Source organism: Anabrus simplex, chromosome 1 (genome assembly GCF_040414725.1).
Source record: "Anabrus simplex isolate iqAnaSimp1 chromosome 1, ASM4041472v1, whole genome shotgun sequence".
Taxonomy (NCBI): Eukaryota; Metazoa; Arthropoda; class Insecta; order Orthoptera; family Tettigoniidae; genus Anabrus; species Anabrus simplex.
Genome location: NC_090265.1, coordinates 1,519,394,101 through 1,519,415,543, shown reverse-complemented (window position 1 = coordinate 1,519,415,543; position 21,443 = coordinate 1,519,394,101). Strand labels below are relative to the sequence as shown.

Here is a 21,443-nt window from a genome sequence, read left to right as displayed (position 1 = left end):
AGTATTCTAAAAGCTTCCGGAGAAGCTTCCGGAGCAGGCAAATCAATGAAATATGCTGTAAATAGACATTGTAAATATGAACGGTAGTTGGGAAGTCAGAGTTGAAGGCAAATATATATCATATTAAATGGGACTCAGTACTTCATTTAATGGTTCAGGGCACCCAACCCACAGAATCTCCAAGCTGCTCGGGAGAACAAATTGTCCAGAACATCTCGGGAGAAGGTGAGTCACGACACTATCCTCACTGCTAGATGGGGGCTTCGTTCAATTCCTGACCAGGTCGAATGACTGGAAACAGGCTGTGGATTTTCAGTACTGGTAAATTTTGTGCACTCCTTACTCAAAGTGATGGTGCAGAATTTGGTAAGCAACCCTAGGCCGACTGCGTGAAAAATTTGGAAACTGGAAAGATGCTGATAAGTGATTTTCAAAACAAAAAGCATCTATACCACAAACAAAGTCTGGAGATATCCAGCACTTAACAGACATTTTATGTGGGAAGAAGTCTCTGTACGTTCCACTAGATACTGCAGCTGCAGAAAATAAACTACAGAAAAGATAGGATATTGTACTGATAATTGAAACTACTGTATGTCATTTTACGGTAAATAGTATCTCACACCTAGAGGCCAAAAGGATCAGATGTTGATTGAGAACCCAAAAATGATGGATATTTGAGGGCAATTATTTGCTTTCAAAGTAAGCGATATTTGGAATTTAAAAATTATGTTGTCATATAAAGCTGGAAAAGCAGGAAACGGGGTGAATGATACAAGAGGGACACCTCTCAGAAAATCCTTTGTCCAGCTGGACCACCTGGCAGAAACTTTTAATCAAAGGCAACTAAGGTGGAGAAGGTGAATTTCAGAACCACATATGTGATGGAAGAGGCAGCCCAGCGCTCAGAATTAGTGTAATATAAGGCATCTGAACAATGTATGGGGCAGATGTCAAGTGTTTGATCCTCGAGGGCTGCTCGGACATATCCCTGAGTTACGACCTCTAGGAAGCAATAGTGACTGGCAGGACACTACGTAGAAGATGGATCAATAGTTGAAACCGTGCTACCCAACACTTGCTACATTCAGATGTACGCGGAATGACTAATTTGTTTGCATCTTGCGGCCTCCTCGCTGTGGACATATGTGCTCGAGCGTCAACAATGCTGCCAACCTGTTTAGTTGGGAACCTAGATTAGTGAGAAAACCATTGGACAGTGACCAAACGAAGGGGGACTGGGGGGCGTAAGGGCCCCCCAGGTTAAGGCTGCGAAGTGGCTTTTAGGTCTCTAGCATTCTGTACGGTGATAAGAACTTATTCTATTTAGCCTAAGGCGGCAGGCGAATCCCTAATTAAGAGCTCCTTTCCCCTAGGTGCATGGGTGCATGGAATTCCCGAAGACTGCCGCAGCCCTTTATCCGCAACTACATTAAGTTTCATAAAAGTTATTGCTGTTGTGTATTTCAACTTGTTTCCTTTACATGGTGTTTTTATTTGTACTTTTATTCAACCAGGATTGGTGACGCAATCTAATTATCAACGTTGGCAGCAATGACGTCACATTCTTTCCTCTTATGTATGTCTTAATAACAGGACCAGTTTCAACTCTTCACAAGTCTTCCTCAGCTGACATATACATACACATTAGAATACATGTTTTAATAGTTTCACCTTGCCAATAAACATTTCATATTTGACTGACATTAGGTAATATGTTTCAGAGTGAATAATTCTGTTTTTTATGTCTAAGTTTAGAAAACAATAATATATTAAAAAGATACCTCTTTCTGAACACATTAAAAGGATCACAACACATGATGAAATTTGCTATGTACATCTGACCTTGAATATATCATTAACGTTCAAGTTTTACCAGTAAAACAAGTTCCTAGGATGACTGTCCTATTGCGTTATTTTTAGTCGTAAGGTCTAAAAAATGTGCTTAAATGTAGCTGCGTATACTCTTATAATATACTTTATGTTAGGCTTATACCTTGTCAAATTGAGTAATATGAATCTGAACTTGAATTGATGATGATGATGCTTGTTGTTTAAAGGGGCCTAACATCGAAGGTCATCGGCCCCTAGAACTTGAATTTACGTTGACAAAGTGATATGTATGCGTTTATAATAACAGTAAGCCAGCTAATTAAAACCTGTGTTGAATGACCTCTTCAATTGTATACTGTGTAAAATACATTACATGCAACATAAGACAATAGTACACTTCAATACGCAAATGTTAAACAAAGAATATAAGACATTCATTCAAGTTTTTGTGGAGTTCATATGAAGTACTGTTTTCGTTACGCGTACATGCCGAGTTCAAATGGGGCACTTTTTGGTCACTATATGATAATTGCTTAAAGTCCAACCACTATATAGCTTATATTTTGTTCTAGTTAAATGTACAGATTTGAAGATGAATGTGCTGCTGAAGTTTGAAACCGTTAATACAGGAACACTAGCGTGTGAAAGCTGTTGTTGTAGGTGGCTCTTTTCCGGTCTATGACACTTGCTAACTCTCTGTAAAAAGTAAATAAATAAATTAGAAGTGTCTTGGGATGTTAAAGGGTCGAACTTGTGTGTGTATATAAAAGTTACTTACTGTTGTTGGGTGATTGGGAAGTGTGTAGCTTGGCTACTTGGCGTGTACTATAGCGTGAACTTCTGGTATTAGTGTCTGTTGTCGTGAGGGGAAAGGAGGAGTGGGCGAGAGGAGTTGCTACACGCGTAGGGGTGGAGTTAGGCATGTCCTTCACCTGGCTGTGGGTTGCACATGGCGCTGTTTATTGACTGTTCTAAGATAATAGTTTTTTACAAAAGGGATCATTTTGTTAAATAAAATATTGGTTTTTTAGGTTATTTCGTTAATGTTATAATTAGGGTTGGCATATTGATCTACTGTTATGTATAGTTCTTCAGTAATATTGAGTAAGGGGTCCCTTGGGGTTTGTACTTAATATTTTCATATCATTATCTATATTAGTAAAATTATTTAATTACTTTCGGAATAATAAATCAAAAAAACAGTTGGTTTAAAGAAGTCCAAAGTGATTTGGTGGAGTTGAATATTACCATGCAAACCATAGAAAACAGAGGCAAGAAAAGTATTTTGAAGAATAAATGCATCAGGCTTGCTCTGACCACTGTACAGAGGAAACAATATGTTATAACGGATGCGGAGAGGGCAGCCAGGTCAACCAGACTCAAGACTTTTTGGGAGAAGAAAAGGAAGACAAATTTGTTGTAGTCTGATTTAAGTGCTCCAATGTGGAGGTAAACTCTGTAAATAATAATAAATAATTAGTAAAATTATGTTTGTACTCGACCATGTGTTGTCCTATCACCGAAAAATTATTATGCTTTATAGCAATGACGTGTTCATTGTATCTGATAGTAAAGTTTCTACCAGTACGTCCTATGTAACTTGTTAAGCAGTTATTACAGCTGATTTGGTAAACTCCAGAATGAAGGTACTTGTTTTTGCTAATAGTTTTTGTATTATGTATGATGATATTACTATTATGTGTACTCCTGTAGGCTATTTCAAGATTGTTTTTTGAAAATGTTGGTTAATGAGTATATGTGCGTATTATTAAATGTAAAGGTGCGTAGTCTTTCTTAGGTTTGTCTATTTTTAATAGTTTAGTTTTGGGTTGTGATTTGAACTTATGAATGATTGAATTGACTACATCTTTCTTGTATCCATTTTTTCTTGGTATTTCTTTGATCAGATGTATCTCTTCTTTAAAATCCGTTTTTGAAAGTGGTATGTTAAAGGCTCTATAAACCATGCAGTAATACGCTGCTTTTTTATGGGAGTTGGGGTGAATGGAATCTGTTCCTATTGTATTTATTGTATGGGTGGGCTTGCGATAAATTTTGAAGGTCAAATGATTATCATGTCTAGTAATAGATCAAGATAGTTCGGTTTGCAGTTGTTTTCTGATTCTTTTGTAAATTGTATATGTAGGTCTATGGTATTTATTCTGTCTAACAAAATGTTGTCGTTAGTCTATTATCGATGATGGCAAAAACGTCATCAACAAATCTGCACCAAAAGAATATTCCGTCTATTGTACTAATTGAGTTGTATATGAGGTAGTCTATATATATTTCAGCAATTATACCGGAGGTGGGGGATCCCATTGGTAAGCCTAGCTGTTGATAAATTGTGACATGGAACCTGAAAAAGTTGTTATTGACAGCGAATTCTAATAGTATTATGAACTCCTCGATTTCTAAATTACTTAGTTTACTGTGAGTTTTGAGATTGCATAAGATTATATCTATAGTTTTTTTAGTGGGAATATTTGGGTACATATTGGTTATGTCGTATGGCGTTAAGGAATGGTATTGTTCTAACTGTAGCTCCTTAGTTTTGTTGCAGAAATCTACTGAATTACGTATAGTTTTATTGGCTTGAAATAAGTAATGTTTTTTGAGAAATTTTAGGATAAATTGCTATAACGTATATGTAGGACTCTCTCTGTAATTTACCATGGGTCTCATGGGTATGTTGTCCTTATGTATTTTTGGAAGAGCTTTTTGCATTCGGTAGTTGGGGGTTCATTACTATAAGATTTGATGCTTCCGTTTCTGTAAGCAAAAGGTGTGTGTTTTTTAGTAAGGTCTTGAGATTTCTTTGTATCGTATTTGTAGGACCCTTACGTATGATCCGGAAGGTGTCATTTTTGAAGACTTTTGTTTTTTTAATGTATTCATTTTGGTCAATGATTACTGTAGTGTTGCCTTTATCTGCTTTAGTTACGACCAGATTGTTCTGTTTTATCTTATTTAGTCTGTTTATGTGTGTTATATTCATCTTGTTGCTGTGTGAACTATTTTCTTGTACTTAGTTAATATACTGCGGTAGTTTTTTTTGCGATGTCGTGTTTTACTTCATCTCGTAGGTCATATGGAATTTTCTGTATTGCAAGTTCAGTTTCCGCGATGGTAGTTGTGATATTTTGTAAAATTGAGGTATTGCCCCAATTATGTTTCGGATGCTTACTCAATATTTCAATTTCTGTTTCATCGAACACTGTGTTCGTGAGATTTTTAACAGATGGATGGAAATTATGTTCAATGTCAGATTTAGGTTGGGATGAAGTGATCTTATTTGTACTGGGAATCATGGGTTCCGTTCTTTGTGTCTGTTTTAAAAAATCTAATTTTTTACTAAGGTTGTTTTATTTTTTATAGCTAAGTTCTCTATTTTATTGGTGATACGTTGAAAGTAGATTTCTGCAACAAAACTAAGGAGCTACAGTTAGAACAATACCATTCCTTAACGTCATACGACATAACCAATAAGTACCCAAATATCCCCACTAAAAAAACTATAGATATAATCTTATCCAATCTCAAAACTCACAGTAAACTAAGTAATTTAGAAATCGAGGAGTTCATAATACTATTAGAATTCGCTGTCAATAACAACTTTTTCAGGTTCCATGTCACAATTTATCAACAGCTAGGCTTACCAATGGGATCCCCCGCCTCCGGTATAATTGCTGAAATATATATAGACAACCTCATATACAACTCAATTAGTACAATAGACGGAATATTCTTTTGGTGCAGATTTGTTGATGACGTTTTTGCCATCATCGATAATAGATTAACTAATGACAACATTTTGTTAGACAGAATAAATACCATAGACCCACATATACAATTTACAAAAGAATCAGAAAACAACTGCAAACCGAACTATCTTGATCTGATTATTACTAGATGTGATAATCATTTGACCTTCAAAATTTATCGCAATAAAATACAATAGGAACAGATTCCATTCACCCCAACTCCCATAAAAAAGCAGCGTATTACTGCATGGTTTATAGAGCCTTTAACATACCACTTTCAAAAACTGATTTTAGAGAAAAAATGGATACAAGAAAGATGTAGTCAATTCAATCATTCACAAGTTCAAATCACGACCCAAAACTAAACTGTCAAAGATAGACAAACCTAAGAAAGACTACGCACCTTTACATTTAATAATACGCACATATACTCATTAACCAACATTTTCAAAAAACAATCTTGAAATAGCCTACAGGACTACACATAATAGTAATATCATCATACATAAAACAAAAACTATTAGCAAAAACAACAAATACCTTCATTCTGGAGTTTACCGAATCAGCTGTAATAACTGCTTAACAAGTTACATAGGACGTACTGGTGGAAACTTTACTATCAGATACAATGAACACATCATTGCTATAAAGCATAATCATTTTTCGGTGATAGGACAACACATGGTCGAGTACAAACATAATTTAAAGTTAAAAACTTCATGATTGTTCCGTATTGAATAGAGAAATAAGAAGATGTACAATATTATAGGGAAGGGTCCACCTTTCAATACTCCGTAGTAAGTTGAACTAAAAAGTAGTTACAACCTGTTTATTGGGACCGGTTTCAACACATTTCAAGTGTCATCATCAGCCAATTAGCGAAGATCTTAAAACAACTAATATATTGAACACAGGCAAAAAATTAACATTGTATCATATCGTAGCAATTCAGTTAATGTTCAAAACACAAACAATCACAGTCAAGAGAGTTTTGAACATTAACTGAATTGCTACGATATGATACAATGTTAATTTTTTGCCTGTGTTCAATATATTAGTTGTTTTAAGATCTTCGCTAATTGCCTGATGATGACACTTGAAATGTGTTGAAACCGGTCCCAATAAACAGGTTGTAACTACTTTTTTGTTCAACTTACTACGGAGTATTGAAAGGTGGACCCTTCCCTATAATATTGTACTTCTTACAAACATAATTTTACTAATATAGATAATGATATGAAAATATTAAGTACAAACCCCAAGGGACCCTTACTCAATATTACTGAAGAACTATACATAACAATAGATCAATATGCCAACCTTAATCATAACATTAACGAAATGACCGAAAAAACCAATATTTTATTTAACAAAATTATCCCTTTTGTAAAAAACTATCTTAGAACAGTCAGTAAACAATGCCACGCGCAACTCACAGCGCAGGTGAAGGACACGCCTAACTCCACCCCTACGCGTGTAGCAACTCCTCTCGCCCACTCCTCCTTTCCCCTCACGACAACAGACACTAATACCAGAAGTTCGCGCTATAGTACACGCCAAGTAGCCAAGCTACACACTTCCCAATCACCCAACAACAGTAAGTAACTTTTATATACACACACAAGTTCGACCCTTTAACATCCCAAGACACTTCTAATTTATTTATTTACTTTTTACAGAGAGTTAGCAAGTGTCATAGACCGGAAAAGAGCCACCTACAACAACAGCTTTCACACGCTAGTGTTCCTGTATTAACGGTTTCAAACTTCAGCAGCACATTCATCTTCAAATCTGTACATTTAACTAGAACAAAATATAAGCTATATAGTGGTTGGACTTTAAGCAATTATCATATAGTGACCAAAAAGTGCCCCATTTGAACTTGACACGTACGCGTAACGAAAACAGTACTTCATATGAACTCCACAAAGCTACATTTAAGCACATTTTTTAGACCTTACGACTAAAAATAACGCAATAGGACAAAGTCATCCCAGGAACTTGTTTTACTGGTAAAACTTGAACGTTAATTATATATTCAAGGTCAGATGTACATAGCAAATTTTATCATGTGTTGTGATCCTTTTAATGTGTTTAGAAAGAGGTATCTTTTTAATATATTAGTGGTTTTCTAAACTTAGACATAAAAAACAGAATTATTCACTCTGAAACATATTACCTAATGTTAGTCAAATATGAAAGTTTATTGGCAAGGTGAAACTATTAAAACATGTATTCTAATGTGTATGTATATGACAGCTGAGGACGACTTGTAAAGAGCCGAAACTGGTCCTATTATTAAGAAAATTTTAATAAAATTGGTATCGATCAGGTGGATCTCTTTCTTTCTATGACATATTATAGATATCAATACGGAACTTTATGAAATTAATTAATTAATCAAGACATTCTTTCCACGTTGGCCAAAAGGAATCCAAGTACCTACTGCTGCTCTTTATTAGGTTGTAATAGTAAATGTACTTCTGGGGGTGGGATGGTCAGCTCCTAGACATCGCAGTGAAAACATCTCTACTCTAAAAGAAATTCCAGTAAGATTTGCATAATTTCCACTTCCTTATAATATTACAAACTTTGGATTGCATGGTGTCAACGTATGCCAAAGATGGTGATGGATGAACTGCATATTTTAAGCTTCAGTTACCAATAGGGGTTACGGCCTTTCCATTACTTGAAAATCAGCTGTAAAAATGAATAACCATTAATACGGACCAATGGTTGTGGCATCATACACAAGCATTAACCCAGCTCAAGGGAGATACGGTCATGTTCCCTATCCTTCATTTGAGTAATTCTTGTCTCGCGCATCCACGTTGCGGGGGTGGGTATCCTCCACATCAGTACGCCGGTGTAAAGGAGAGCAAAGTTCAGGCAGGGACCCAGTCTCACGGGGTATAATGTTATAACGTGGAACCCATACCCAGAATTACGGGTGAAGACCTTAACAGCATCTTAGGCAGAGAAGACCTTTGGAATGGCAAAAGTGGTGGATGAGGAAACCCATCCTCTCTGGGGAAAATTAGGAGAGGAAACCACTGCCTTGTGGAGAAGAGGGATCTTCAAAGGCTAAGCGAGTAAACCCCGAAAGAAAACCTCAGATTCGTTTGGCTTGGCAGGTCAGCAGATGAGTAAATTTGTACTTGCTTTCAACTACAATGCAAGCCTCACATGGAAGTTTAAAAATGGAAATGGAATTGACAAGTCTCTGACTACAGTATGATGGTAATCCTGATGTTTGTGCAAGTGTTAGATCAGAGAACAAAACCTGATTTGGATATATAAATATTTTAACAATGACTGGGAAGGAAAATGAATTGATCTAATGGAGAGACGAAAACTCAACATCCTGGAATTAAATGAAGTAAAATGGAAAAGGAAAGGAATGAAGAAACTAAGAAAGGGGTACACTTTGTACTGGATGGGTAACAGTAAAGAGAAAAGAAATGGAGTGGGATTTATAGTGAATCAGAATGTCGAACCAATGAAGTTGAGTATGTAAAGGAAAGAATTATAATAACGCACATACATGTAAACAAGGAACTATTGAAGATAATACAGGTGTATGCTCCACAGACAGGATGTAGCCTGGAAGAAAAAGAAGAGTTCCTCAATGAACTGGAAACACATATTGTTGGAGATGGGATCATGATAATGGGAGATCTGAATGCTCATGTGGGAACTGATAGACTGGGATACGAGAATGTTCTGGGCCCACATGGGTATGGCGATAGAAATGAAGATGGGGAGAAACTGTTGGACTTTTTAAAAATCAGAAATAACCTGATAATAAAGAACACATGGTTTATGAAGAGGAATAGATATAAAGCCGATATAGTTAGGATGGAGAGTATGCAACACTCACTGATTTTATAAAAACAGACCGAGAATGATGGAAGATACGTCATGAATACGAAGATAATCCCAAGGGAAAGTATGGAAGATGATCATAATTTATTGATTGTGGAATTAAAACAAGTAAAATTCCCTAAAATTGTATTGAAGAAGAAACCAAAGATCAGGATTTGGGAACTGGAGGAGGAGGATGGCATTCCAAGATTGTATAAAAAGGAAGTTGCCTAACATGGAAATACGAAGTGGAGACGAAGAGTGGGACAATTCAAGACAGACATTTGTGGGAGCAGCAATTGTATGTGGGAAAACAAAAGCAAAGGTTAAGGGAAAGGAAACACGGTGGTGGACAGACAAAATAAAAACAGATATAAAAGAAAGGAACAAGCTGAAGAAAGAAATGGATAAGGAAAAGCAAAAAACATATAACAGGAATGGGAATAAGATAGAAAAGTTACATGTGGAATACAAAAGATTGAAACTACAAGTAAAGAGGAGTATCAAGGAAGAAAAGGAGAAATGTTGGGGATAGTTTACCAACAAAACTGAGCAAGATATTCGAGGAAATCAGAAACTATTATACAGAGTAATAAAATCAAAAAGAATAAATCAAGAAATAACCAAGGCATGAGAGAGGGAAGGTGGATCCATAGTACATGACGAAAAAGGTCTTCAGAAGGTGATGGCAAAGTATTTTGAAAAATGTTATAATAAGGATGACTGTGCAGAGGAAGAAGGAGATAAGAAAATGGAAAAAAATAGATGGAGAAAAAGAAGAGAACCCGATAACATGGTTAGAACATGAAAGGGCAGTAAAAGCAATGACCAAAGGTAAAGCAAGTGGGAAAAGACGAATTCAATGCTGATATGATTAAGGCAGCAGGAAGCATTGGACTACAGTAGCTATACAGAACCCTCAATGCGATATGGAAGGATGAAAGGATACCTGAAGATTGGCAACAAGGAAGAAATGTACCACTGTTCAAAAAAGGAAATTGGAAGGAATGTGAAAATTTTAGAGGTATACCTCTATTATCACATGGGTAAAAAAAAATGACAAAAGACAAAAGACTGAGGGATATAATAGAAACACAGTCAGAGGAAGAACAATATGGCTTTAGACCAAATAGATCAACAATAGACTCGATATTTACAGTGTGAACGATAATGGAAAAACATCTGGAAAGGAACAAGGAAATCATATTCGTATTTTTGGATTTGGAAAAAGCTTATGTTACAGTTAAGAGAAAACTGAAAAGGAATGTACCAAAATCATTAATTAACAACATAAAAATGTTGTATCATGAGAGTAAAAGCAGTGTACAAGTGGGTAGTGGTGACTGAAACATTTTATACAAAAAAAGGTCTCAAGTAAGGAAGTGCACAGTCGCCATTCTTGTTTAATATATTGATGGGTGAAACCATAAAACACGTAAAACAGAGTATCAGTAGTGATGAACTGAATGCTTTGGTATTTGTAGATCATGTGGTGATTTGGGGAAAGGGAGAAAAGGAAGTAAAAAGGAGACTGGACAATTGGAATGAAAATCTGAAGGAGTTTGGAATAGTAATTAGTAAAATGAGAACTGTAGTCACGCACTGTGGAAAAGAGAAAAAGAGAAGCCAAATGAACATAGATGGAGAACAGTTAGAGAATGTACAACAGTTTACATATCTGGGTAGCATTATTAATGGAAGTAATGAAATCAATCCTTAGTCTGTTGTTAAGTAAAGGTACAACATTTTATCATCAAGTCGGAGAGCTGTTATGTGATGACAAAGTACCCAAGAGAACGAAATTAACATTATATAAACAGTATTTCATACCAACTGTAACACACAGACTAGAAACGCTGGTAACTAATAAGCGACAAGATAGTAAGATCCAAGCAGTAAAAATGCAATTTTTAAGAACATTGGTTAAAAAGACAAGAAGGGATAGAATTCAAAATATTAAAATCAGAGAAGAGCTAAATATAGAATCATTAGTACAGAAAGCAAGACTGAGATGGTTCGGACATGTAAAAAGAATGGGAAAGGAACGGGTAGCAAGAAGGGAATTGGAAAGAGAAGTTAAAGGAAAGAGACCAGCTGGAAGACCAAGAGAAAGTGGATGGGTAAGATTTGGAAGGACATTAGGGAAGCTGGATTGGATGTGGCGGGAAGTAATGGAACAAGAAAAGTGGAAGGACAGAACAGAGTTGAGGAGCCTTGTTAACCACACCTGGGCGACTGGAGTGGGACATTGATGATGATGATGATCATCATCATGATGATGGACCATAACCACACATTTTTGTCTGATGGTTACCAGTATTTTATAGTTGTAAGGTGTGGTTAAACACTGTGTTAACAAAATTTAAAATGCAAAAAAAATGTGAATTTTGACTCAAAACCATAATTTTGCGAATATATGTGATTTGTAGTTAATTCATAATAAACGCACTATTTTGTTTGGGGGAAAAATCTTTTTGTTTGGTGTAAAATGAATTAATAATCTATTCATACAACGATCATAAGACTTGTTTTTATCGACTATAGAGAAAAGTGAGAGTTGTGTGCCCCACCCCCTCCATAACCCTGTTTCACCGAATATTATTTTATCGATTATTAGTGAAAAATGAGATTGGCATGAGACAAGACGTAAGATGTGTGTTTCCTTTTCGCATCATTCATGATTGAACTTCATTAGATGAAGTTAAATCAATATTAATTATTGAGGTTATGGGCACACATCTACTGTATACTGTAAATGCCTACAAGACTCAGCAATATTCGAATGGATTTTTTTAATATATTTTTTTAAATTTTTTTTTTGCTAGGGTCTTTACGTCACACCGACACAGATAGGTCTTATGGCGACGATGGGATGGGAAAGGCCTAGGAGTTGGAAGGAAGCAGCCGTGGCCTTAATTAAGGTACAGCCCCAGCATTTGCCTGGTGTGAAGATGGGAAACCACGGAAAACCATCTTCAGGGCTGCCGATGGTGGGATTCGAACCTACTATCTCCCGGATGCAAGCTCACAGCCGCGCGCCTCTACGCGCACGGCCAACTCGCCTGGTGGAATGGATTACATGCCACAGCAGATTCAGTTTGATATGAAGGGTATCAACAACTGTTGCATTAAGTACCCAAAGGATCTGACAGACTGGGAAGTGAATAGATCTAATTCACATCTGGCCTTTGTCAAGGATCATGCAGATGAGATTGTTGAACTACTGAACTTAAGGGATCTTTGTATCGAACCTCTCATTTGCTGTACTCCAAACTTCATGACCATAAATTTTTCTGCAACCGAGAGGGGAATTATCCTTCAGCAACTAACAATGCCTCGGTTGAGCTTACTCCTTTAGAGCAACTGCATACAAAGACATTTTTGTCAAAGTGGCTCATTCATCAAAGAGCAAGCTAGAGTGAAAATCCCTATAATATCTTACATCGATCACACTTTCTCAAGCTAGGTATCCTAAGAATGTCATCTTCAATAAATGGAAAAAAGATCAGTTTGAGAAAATTGTTTGGTGCATCAATTCTTTCAAAAATGAAAATCTAGTCTGGTTACAGTTCCCTCAGAGATGCAATTTAAATTCAAATAAAGGAAGGTGGGAAACGTGAAATGCCTACATTAACTGGGGTGTAATCACAAGTTCTACGCATTTGCTAAATTTTGTTTTGCTTTATTGTGGACCCCAACAAGGCTGTACCAAAGATTATTTTTTGGGCGGGGTTAGGAATTTTTCAAGAAAACACATACTACAATAACTGCATAGTATTTAACCTAGTGCAAGACATATGATGATAGTTCGTGGTAATCTGATAATATACCTACCATAAATAAATTATGGTGATGCTGGTTTAAAGGGGCCTAACATCAACATCATCGGCCCATAATGGTATTAAATGAGATGAAATGGAATGACAAATTAAAGGTCCAAAACATGCGGACGAAGAATGAATGGATGGATCTGAATTTAAAACACTCAGTGGATCCGACCTGCAATGTCTTGTATTCACAGAAACTGACGAGAAACAATAGAATTGCTGACCAAGGGACTGCATCTATAGCATAATACGGAATCAATGATGCTTTTAGTCAAAAGGGGTCCAAAATCCAGGTCATCGGCCCCTCATAATGGTACTTATCGCTAGGAAAGTAGAACCATGGTATTAGTCACGTTGTGGTACTAATCAAAAGTAGCGTAGATTCGCGGCATTCCACACAGTATGGTACTACTCACAGGTAAAGAAATTCACATGTGGAATACAGACCTATGGTGTTTCGCACATTGTGGCGCCATTTACAGGTAACGCAAACCTATGGTGTTCATCACATACGTGTACTAACCACAGGGACCCCTACTATCCCATGGTGTTCCTCAGACAGTGGGTACTATTCATAGGCAAGCCAGAACTATGGTGTCTCTCACCTATGGTGTCACTCCTAAAGTGGTACTAATCACAGGTACTGTACAAGCCGGCAACACACTCTGCTGCTACTAGTCACAAACCTATTTGGTACCTAACATAGTGGTACTATGCGCAAGTAAAAGCGACCCATGGTGTTCCCTCATGTGGTGGTACTAATCGTAAGTAGTTTCATGGTTCTAATACAATCACCCCCTTGGTCGCCCCTTTTAGTTGCCTCTTACGACAGAGAGGGGATACCATGGGTGTATTCTTCGACTGCGTCCCCCACCCACAGGGGGTGGGTGTGTGGTCCGCGAGAGGTATTTTATTTCCCTCAAGTCTGCCACAAAGCCGGTTAGGACCCACCTATCCGCCACCTGGGACGTGCCACGTGGGAGTATCACAACTCCCCTGCTACGCCAGCAAACAAGGTTGAACATCTTATAGCTAGCTACATACTTTTAAGTAAATCATGGGACGATTGGAGTAATATAGTGGATCATTGCTTCAGTAGTCCGGCTCCATGGCTAAATGGTTAGCGTGCTGGCCTTTGGTCACAGGGGTCCCGGGTTAGATTCCCGGCAGGGTCAGGAATTTTAACCATCATTGGTTAATTTCTGTGGCACAGGGGCTGGGTGTATATATCGTCTTCATCATCATTTCATCCTCATCACAACACGCAGGTTGCCTACGGCCGTCAAATCAAAAGACCTGCACCTGGCGAGCCAAACATGTCCTCGGACTCTCCCGGCACTAAAAGCCATACGCCATTTCATTTTTCATTGCTTCTGTATAAGAGAATATGAATGGGTTAATGTTGTTTAATGTCTTCAAGAAGGAGATTTCCCTAATACCAACTAGCACATGCGAGATCTTACAATTCTATTTAAATCATTTAAAGGCTATAAATGACATATTTGACTTTGTGACTGTCTTATTTTAAATAGGAATATGAATTCAGGACTTGTCTTTCGAATGATAGAAAAATAGTAAGTTATTATAAGTAAATATCTGCTAAACTAAACAAGAAAACTTGTCAAGTTTACAATGCTAACGATAAAAATAAATTTCATGATACAATTCAGAAATGAAGATATCAAGCATAATTGTTATTGAACTGTGATATGAATATGTAGGACTATTTCAGGTAGCAATGGATGTTAAATGTAAAGAATACTATCTGATAGCAACTTAATTCTCCCATGAGGAGATTGCATTTTCTGGTAATTTCATTTCAGCAAAGTGGTAAATAAAATAAAGCCTAGCCTATCTCAATGATGATAAAGAGAGGTAACAGAGGTAAATGTGGCCATATATCAGATGAGTTTAACACATCAGCTATATAAATCAATTTTGGCTTTTAATAAAGTAATTTAATTTTTCTCTTCCAATATGCTTATATTTTATTTTAATAAATAGTAGTAGTTAAAAATTCCTCGGTCTTATATATGGATTTCTATTGTTTTGCTATTTGCTTTACGTCGCACCGACACAGATATGTCTTATGGCGATGATGGGATAGGAAAAGCCTAGGAATGGGAAGGAAGAGGCAGAGGCCTTAATTAAGGTACAACCCCAGCATTTGCCTGGTGTGAAAATGGAAAACCATCTTCGGGGCTGCCGACAGTGGGGTTCGAACCCACTATCTCCCGATTACTGGATACTGGCCGCACTTAAGCGACTGCAGCTATCGAGCTCGGTTATAGATTTCTTCAGTAGCATAAGGAATATTAGAGTTAAGACAAGGAGTTTTCAAGCAATTGTGTCGACCCATTGATGCGCTGGATGGAGACGTCCGTCAAGTAGACTGAAATTTAGGTAACATCAGTCCGGCTCCATGGCTAAATGGTTAGCGTGCTGGCCTTTGGCCACAGGGGTCCCGGGTTCGATTCCCGGCAGGGTCGGGAATTTTAACCATGATTGGTTAATTCCGCCGGCCCGGGGGCTGGGTGTATATGTCGTCTTCATCATTTCATTGTCATCACGATGCGCAGGTTGCATACGGGAGTCAAATGAAAAGACCTGCATCTGGCGAGCCGAAGTTGTCCTTGGACGCTCCCGGCGCTAAAAGCCATACGCCATTTCATTTCATTTAGGTAACATCAGACTTGACACATCAACTTTTCTTTGATCCCACGTAAAATAACTTACATAATCAAGCACCTTAAAAAGCTGGCTGGGATTCCTTTTATGTACACCAACCTGGATGCAGGAACGGCGTAATATATAAATAAATATCAAAACAAACACCCATGAACTGTATTGCATATTATCAACTACTCTACCATAGTCTACTTACCAACTCAATTTATTGGTTAGTGGACTTTCTAAAGATTGCATGAAGATTTGGCAGATGTTCGAGATTGTAAATTCACTATTCACTATAAAACTATCTGATTTTACAATCAAATCATCAGAGAAATGAATATGACAAATTCTGTTATTATGCAATAACTTAGTATCCTTCTGTGGAATCGCTCTGATACATTTTTGAAATTGATTTCTATCCTTTGGTGGTGAAAAATTTGCACTTAGGCACAAATTACTCATATTTTGCATATTTATGGTTGCATACATGTTTGTATATCACATATAGATCCATGGATATCTACATCTACATATCAGTAAACTATATTAACTCATCGTGGACCGTGGACGGCGTAAGACGTTTAAGCTTGCTCTTAAGCTGCGAGCCGTGGACGGCGTAAGACGTTTAATGTTCCGCGCGAAGCAATGCTGTTTATATTCGTCATCTATGCATTCTTACACCTTAGTCAGCATTACTGGTTGTAGCAGGAAGTTGGTTGACCTTTTTGAGATAACTGTCTCATTGAGTGCTCATGTTTATCTTAGCTGTTTTAGCGGGAATATCTCAGCACTTCCTCGCGCGTCAAGACGGTACTTGAGATTCCAGTGCAGTGCGTGTCGTTCTTACCGAGTGTAGTATAATGTCTTATAAAACGGAAGAATAATTATTAGATATTGTTTACAATGATTATTCTGGTGATGAACTTATTCCTGAAATAGACTCAGATAGTGAGAATGACGATGAAATTCCGACAGGCCTATAGAGAAAAGTGAAGTGCCTGATACATATCATCCTAGTTATTGTCCACCCGTTCCACTATTTACAGAGAATTCAGGTAAAACTTTCAAACAGAAAATAAGCAGGATATTTTGAGTTACGTAAGTATTTTCGTGAATGACGAATTTTATCAGTATGTGTGTGAGCAGACCAATCTATACGCGAGTCAAGTCCGGTGCCCCAGCCTTTCACAAAGAATTCGAGCATGCAATCGTGGAAACCGATTAGTCCAAAATCTTGATATAAAAACGTACTGGACTGAGGACCATGTTTTTCATACTCCGATATTTTCTAAGACAATGTTCCGAATACGCTTCCTTCGTATTCTTTCATTTCTTCACTTCGGTGACAGTAATCATTATGCTGAAAATACAGATAGGCTGCATAAAATTGGACGTATTTTGAAACCTGTGATACCAGATTCACACCCTAAATATTTACTAGAGATAAGCACAAAGTATAATTTTTCTAACATTTTATTTTAGGAGTAATTGTAAACTGTATTACGTGATACACGTTAAGAGGGCCGGGCATGAAAATGGCTGGTCCAGGCATTCAAGTGTCCCGCTCAGGAGCAGGTTCTGAACGTGTTAAAATTTCTGTGCAGAAAAAAATAACAATTCAATGAAGAAACGGTTAAGTGAAATCAGTGTAGGTATGCAACAAAAATGAGACAGAAAAGGGAAGCGCACATATATAGTTAGTTAAGGATGAAAGACTACTAAAAGTTCAATTTGGAGAACCATATGAACAATGACAAAGAAACTCACCAACATTTGGGGTATATATCATGCCTCGTTGTCCAGCAACCGTGTATGTTTGATTCATATCTTCCATGACAGATGTCAAGTACTGAGCATGTGACCCAAGCTGGAAGAGAACACCCTCAGTTTTTTTTAAAAGGAAGTTAACAAATCAACAGGTAAAAATAAATACACTGAACACAGAGGAATACAACTAGGCAACCCATCAACCAAGAACAAGATTATAATTGTAATTGCACTTTTATTTAAGGAAACACACTCTAAAAACATTTTCTGCAAATATTTAACTCTTCTGTTTACTGATGAGATATCCTTAACTTACACCCTAAATCCTTGAGAAACAGTTTCAATAATTTCAATTTAAGAGCACGAATAAGAGCTGAATACATTCAAGTACAAAATACTTAAGTATCAGTGGCAGCTTGCGCAAGAAATCAGGTGTGACCAGTACCTTATTTTAAATTGCACTATATTTTAAATAACCAATTTAAGATGTAAAAAGCAAGCAAACAAATACACAGGTGGTGGTAGTGATGATGATGGCGACGACGACGCAATTGCCCACTCTGGAGTAGGCTTATCCAACTGTTTTATTTCCACTTTCTTCCCTCAAGAGTTCTGCCAGAAAAAGGTCTCTTTAAGAGGCTTTGAAATGTGTTCATCATGTTGTTACAACCACAACATAACACAAGTTAAAATTCACACATACAGCTCATACCTTTCACCTAACAACTCAATCTCTAACTGAAAAACTATGACCATCTTGGCTCTTACAGAGACAAACTGCAGTTATGACACCAGTTTGACCATGCATGTGTAGAAGTATTTTCTCCATATGGCTTCTGCTGGCCTGCATCATTTCAGCTCTCAGATGGCATGCATAAGTTCCAGGAGTTCAATCTCAAGATGAGCGGACTCAAAACAGTAGTGATGGCAATTAAAAGAGAGGGACAACCAGCAAACATCATCCTAGGAAAACATCCACTAGAAAGTGTGGAAAGCTTTACATACCTCAGCAATGTAATATCTCGAGATACACTAGTCACAAAGGAGGTGGCAAATAGAGTGCAGAAAAGCTCTCACTTATATCAGCAAGTACGAACACTCCTCTCGGATATCAAAACTGGTGATGTTCAAGTAGTACTTCATACCAATCTTAACCTATGGTACTGAAACCTGCACCCTCACTAAGAAAGACTCATGAAAGTTGCAGGCATCCGAGATGAAGTTCTTTAGGTCCACAATTCAAAAAACCAAACTGGACAAGTTGAGGAATGATGTCATTAGGAAGGAAGCTGGGATTGTTACACGATTGTTAGACAGGATCAGCATGTCCAGACTGAGGTGGTTTGGGCACGTAATGAAGATGGAGCCAACAAGGACAGCGTATGTTAACTTGGAGCGACATGTGGCAGGGAAACGGATGGTGGGAATCTGGAACTGTTAAATGATGATGATGATGATGATGATGATGATGATATGCAGTTATGTATAGTTGTTGCTAGGCAAAGTCTTGTAAGCATTTGTTTTTTCAGCCGAAGAGTGGAAAGCGATTTAATTTAAGTCTAAGGAATACAGTGTAGGACGTAATTTCAACAATTCAGAACGGATATTTAAATCCTAAAAATATATTAGAATCATTAAAAAAGAATAAAACCAAATAAAAAATATTTTTAAAAAAAAGGAAATTTTAAAGAATTATACAATGTGAGGCTCAACTCGAACAGCTTGCAGTGGCGATAGATAAATGTATGGGAGACAATAAATAGAGAAAAGGGTGGGGAATATAAAGCGCTTATTAGAGAGTGGGAGGAAAAGGAAGGGGGGGGGGGGGGGGGGGAGAGAGAAATATCTAAGGAGGATCATGGGTACATTGTGGAAGGGGCAAGTAGCATGAGAAGGTATTGTGTAAATTGTGAAAGAGTGATCGCTTACTTGCTAACTTGAGATTACTTAAAATGGAGATGAGAAAATCAAAAAGGGCGTTAGGCTTCTCAGAAATATCATTCAGGTTAAGGTTTGGATTGAAAAACTGGTCAAGGTGGATATAACAGACTTCGGTGATGTCTAGGAGAGGGCCTTTATTTAGAATGCTGAAAATTTCAATATCCTGGTCTATTGTAGTGAAAATATGTTTTGTGTCATGTGTATGTTGCCCCACTGCCGAAAATCTGTTGTATTTTATTGCATTAATGTGTTCTAAGTATCTAATTTGAAGTTCATGTCCGATGTTCATTCAAGATGCACGAGAAGAACCGATCATAGAAACAAGCTTCGGATTAGAACCTTAAACTTATGACTAACTATGCAACAAAATCACGGATTTAATGAACCGCAGACATATTCACATCCTAGGGCTAAGTGAAACCAAATGGAAAAGTTGCAAAACAAGAATGTTAGAGGATGGATATAAATTATACTGGAGTGGTAATCCTGCAGTGGCAAGGAATGGAGTAGGTTTTATACTCCATAAAGACATTGATAATGTAACAGACATCTCATTCATCAATGAGAGATTAATCGAAGCTAAAATATGCCTAAATGGAGAAATCCAAACTGTGGTCCAAGTTTATGCTCCCCAGGAGGGTTGTAGTGACGACCAAAAAGCAAGCTTCCTACAAAAACTACAGAGACCCTGTTTCTTCTTAATTTCGAATCACCCAACTTTGGGGTACGTCACATCAACCACTTCTTAGATGCTTGTGCTCTTTTCTTCTCCCAACAGTTCTTCATTCTAAGTGATCTCTTCCTCCTTTCTTCCTCTGATATATGAATCGGTTTTCTGGTGTTATTCTTAACTTTGAACCTCTTAGTTTTGTCTTTGGTCACGGTTTTGGCTGTACCATTCTTTAACATGAGTTTGGTAATCTTAAGATCTCTCAGATCCTTTCCAACTTCCTTAAACCAATTGGGTTTAGCCTTTGTTTTGTAAAAGAAGTCTAAGGTCTGTTTAGTTAATCTGTCAGGATTCATTCAGAATGTGTGTCCATAGAAATCAATCCGCCTTTTCCTCATGGTATCCGCGAGTCCTTCCGACTTTACGAAGAGGGATTTGTTTCTATAAAAAGAACTTGTCTGTTATTTTGGAATTTGGGACCCATGATCTTCCTCAATATTTTCCTCTCCATGATTTTCAATTTCTTCATTTGCCCTTTCCTCCCCAAGACTAGTGTCTCAGCTGCATAGAGTGCTTCCGCCTTAATTACCGTGTTATAATGCCTTATTTTGGTGTTCCCAGAGAGGGCTTTCTTATTGTATGTGTTTTTGGTTTTCTGGAAAGCTAGTTCCATTTTGTTCCTTCTCGCTTCCATTGCTTTCCCTTCAAGGTTGTTCCATTCAATCCATTCCCCTAGGTACTTGAAACTCATCACCACCTCTAATTTTTGAGCTCCTACTTTAAATCTCTTAGGAGTCACGTATATTTGTCATGATCTTCGTCTTTTCGAAAGAAATCTTAAGTCCTATCTTCCCCGCCTGCTCTTGTAATTCGGCAATATTTTCTCTTGCTTCCTCCCACGTTTCTGTAAGCAGCGCCAAGTAGACAGCAAATGCCAAACACTTAATCGTGATTCCTTTGTTTTTTGTTCCAAGTTTTATTTCTCCTCTCGTTCCTGCATTCCCTGTTTATTATACAAGGGAAATAAGAAAATTAAAAAGAAAATGTAGAATAGTAAACAGAAAAATCAAAGAGGGTAGGCAGAGTAGAGAAACTAGAAAACAG

The 21,443-nt window shown here is 37.3% G+C and overlaps 1 protein-coding gene across 2 annotated transcripts in view; it reads right to left on the bottom strand.

Annotated features, from left to right (window-relative positions):
• The window catches only part of qin, an 870,645-nt gene that overhangs the window by 345,092 nt on the left and 504,110 nt on the right, over positions 1 to 21,443 (bottom strand). For both annotated transcript variants that reach the window (XM_067138014.2, XM_067138015.2), the window contains one exon: positions 17,729 to 17,828. In XM_067138014.2, the coding sequence (XP_066994115.1) occupies positions 17,729 to 17,828 (100 nt within the window). The remainder of the gene's footprint in view (positions 1 to 17,728; positions 17,829 to 21,443) is intronic.